A 2,826-nucleotide genomic window follows, 5' to 3' on the forward strand; every position below is an offset into this window, starting at 1 on the left:
TTTGAAGCGCTGTATCTGACAATGTTGTACTCTCCCTTAAGCTGCAAATCAGGGGGCGAGGACAGAGAGAGATGGGCATGGCACAGCTCATTCTCATGCGGGAAGCCTCTGATTAGCAGTGCTTTTGTGGGATTTACCAAAGAGGGGAAGGACAGGTTCTTCAGGGTGACTTGATTCTCCAAAGAGCCTCCTGGATGATTGTCAGAGGTTGTCAGGCTGGAGCTGGGTCGGTAATGACTTTTAGATTGGTTAGCAATCAATCCCCCAAATGTTAGGTTGTAATTAAGTGCCCACTGTGTAAACTCATCTATGGAAAGCACTTCAGGGGAGCCATTTCTGTGAGCTGCTCATTATGTCAATCAGAGGTGTAGGGAACGAGAGATGCTGGTTTGCCTCTAAGCACCCTTCCATCCAGACACCCACACACTAACACATCATCTTTTCTGTTTCAGGGAAGAGAAGGCCAACGGGGACTCCCAGGTGTCCCGGTAAGTTTCCTTACTCCCTGTCCCTTGTGATAGGTGGGAAGAAGGAGAGTCCTCACAGGCAAACGGTGGCGGTAATGAATGAGCATTTGGAAAGGATGTTGTAGGAAGCACAGAGCACTGAGCATGATCCCCATCTATGGTGGGAAATACAAGTCCCCATCAGTTCAGCTGCCCAGGAACAGGACAGGCTTGGCCTAAGGCAAAGAATCCTTCACAGATACCTCGTAGTAAACAGAATTGGTGCCCCTGTTCTGCATTTAACTGCTTTTTGTATGCATTTGAAATCCATGGCAAGAGAATGAAATTCTTCCTCAGAATAACAAACAAGCAAAAAAAAAAAAAAAAAAAAGCAAGCAAGCAAGCGTGGGTTCATTCCTTAGACAGTAAGGAAAAGTAAATCCTAGGTAAAGTAGGAGTGACCTTGAGCCTAAAAGCCATGAGTCAGACAAAATAGGACCTATGTACTGTATAGGTCATAGTGACCCTATAGGACAGAGTAGAACTGCCCCCATAGGATTTCCAAGGAGCGGCTAGTGGGTTTGAACTGCCGACGTTTTGGTTAGCAGCCAGTCTCTCTCTTAACCGCAGTCGGAATAGACCTGACGGCAGTGGGTTACTGTACAGGTACTAACTTACTTTCCTAGTACTGCCGTAACAGAAGTACCACAAGCAGGTGGCTTTAAAGAACAGAAATTTATTTTCTCACAGTTCAGGAGACCAGGGGGCTAGAAGTCTGAATTCAGGGTACCAGCTGTAGGTGAAGGTTCTGGGAGAAGATCCTTGTCGCGGCTTATACAGCCCCAACATTCCTTGGTTCCTTTGCGATCTTCATGTGTTACCTACACCCCCACCCCCCGTTTGTACTTTATACTCTCAGTGTCTATGCTGCTTCTTATGACTCAGAAGTGATTAGGTTTAGGGCACACCCTATACTGACACGGCCTCATTAACATAACAAAGAAAACCGAATTCCCAGAAGGGATTCCTTCCACAGGTATAGGGGTCAGAACTCCAGTACATATTTTAGAGGGACACAGTTCAATCCATTACAGTATATTATGTAGGGAAAATCTACATGGGAACTATATGGAGAAAATCTTAACTCTGAGAACTCTTGTTCATCGGGGGAACCAGGAAATGCTGGACTTAAAGGTGCACCGGGAGATGAAGGATTTCAAGGGCCACAGGTATGTTGGAACATTTGATAAATATTGATACATAACGCTGAATTACCCTGATGGGAAGAATGCAGGTAGTCCTGTATAAAAAAATAAATAACTGAGAACATTTTAGTCTGCCCACTCCTCATGGTAATATATCTGAAATTCTGCATTTCCCTCTGTCGGTGGGTGACTTTGCTCTGTCAAACTTGTGCCCACATTTGCAGCTCGCTGGTTACCCTTTTGTAGAAGAAAGGTATACTCTTGTGCTCATCTGATATTGTGTCTGCATTGTAGTAATAATTATAATATAAATATTATACCTTGATATTATATTAATTGATATATTAATATCAGGATCAATAAATCAGTTTTCCTTAACTGAGATCCTGAACACAGACACCCATGAAAGAAAGTTAGTTCATGCAACTCACCTAAAGCTAACTCCATAGAGGGCGACAGTACTCCCGGAATATTACAGATAGGGCTTTATGTGAACCACTCACATTTGGTCATGCCATATTATTAGTTATATGGGCATCACAAGTCAGGGCTTCTCTGCCTTCTCTTCTCTTTTCCATGCCAGAAAGATACTGGGCCATGCCTAGACCAGCTGGCAGGTCCTCTAGATTGAGTAGCCATAGGACCAGGCTGGATCCATCCTCAGGCATTTAGGTGGGAGTGACAGGTGCCTCAGATACTCCAGGGCCCCTTTGAACCTAAGTGCTGTGAGTTAGACAGAATAGGACCTGCGCACTATACAGGCCATTAGCAAAGGCTAGTCCATTGGTTCCTGCCGCCATTTGTACTGGGCAGCCAGAACCTATTTCACACCTGGTGCTTTGGTAGTGAGAAACCTTACTGAGACGTCTAGTTTTTCCTTCTGTGTAAGAGAACCATCTGAGAACCATGGATCTGAAGGTAAATATGGCAGAGAAATACGCTCTGGTTCCTCCAATAAGGGTCTGCTACTAAACACCCTTTGTCCTAACTTGAAACAACATTGCTCTCTATTTTACATATTGATAAACCCCATCAAGAACTCCGTCTGTTTCTTGTTTATGTCTTACTTCCTTCGTCTGTGGGCTTTCCTTTTCTCTTTAGTCTTTCTTTGTCATTTCTCCCTGTAGGAGAGGGATGAAGGTCATACACCCAGGTAGGTAATTCCTTAATAAGAT

General features: G+C 44.2%; 1 protein-coding gene across 1 annotated transcript in view; it reads left to right on the forward strand.

Moving 5' to 3' along the window:
* LOC105756545 (collagen alpha-5(VI) chain) overlaps nt 1–2,826 on the forward strand; it is a 111,931-nt gene that overhangs the window by 38,894 nt on the left and 70,211 nt on the right. Inside the window, 1 exon segment of the mRNA XM_023736027.1 lies at nt 453–488. Within this exon segment, the coding sequence (XP_023591795.1) occupies nt 453–488 (36 nt within the window).

The sequence above is a fragment of the Trichechus manatus genome, unplaced genomic scaffold (genome assembly GCF_000243295.1).
Source record: "Trichechus manatus latirostris isolate Lorelei unplaced genomic scaffold, TriManLat1.0 scaffold00084, whole genome shotgun sequence".
Classification (NCBI taxonomy): domain Eukaryota; kingdom Metazoa; phylum Chordata; class Mammalia; order Sirenia; family Trichechidae; genus Trichechus; species Trichechus manatus.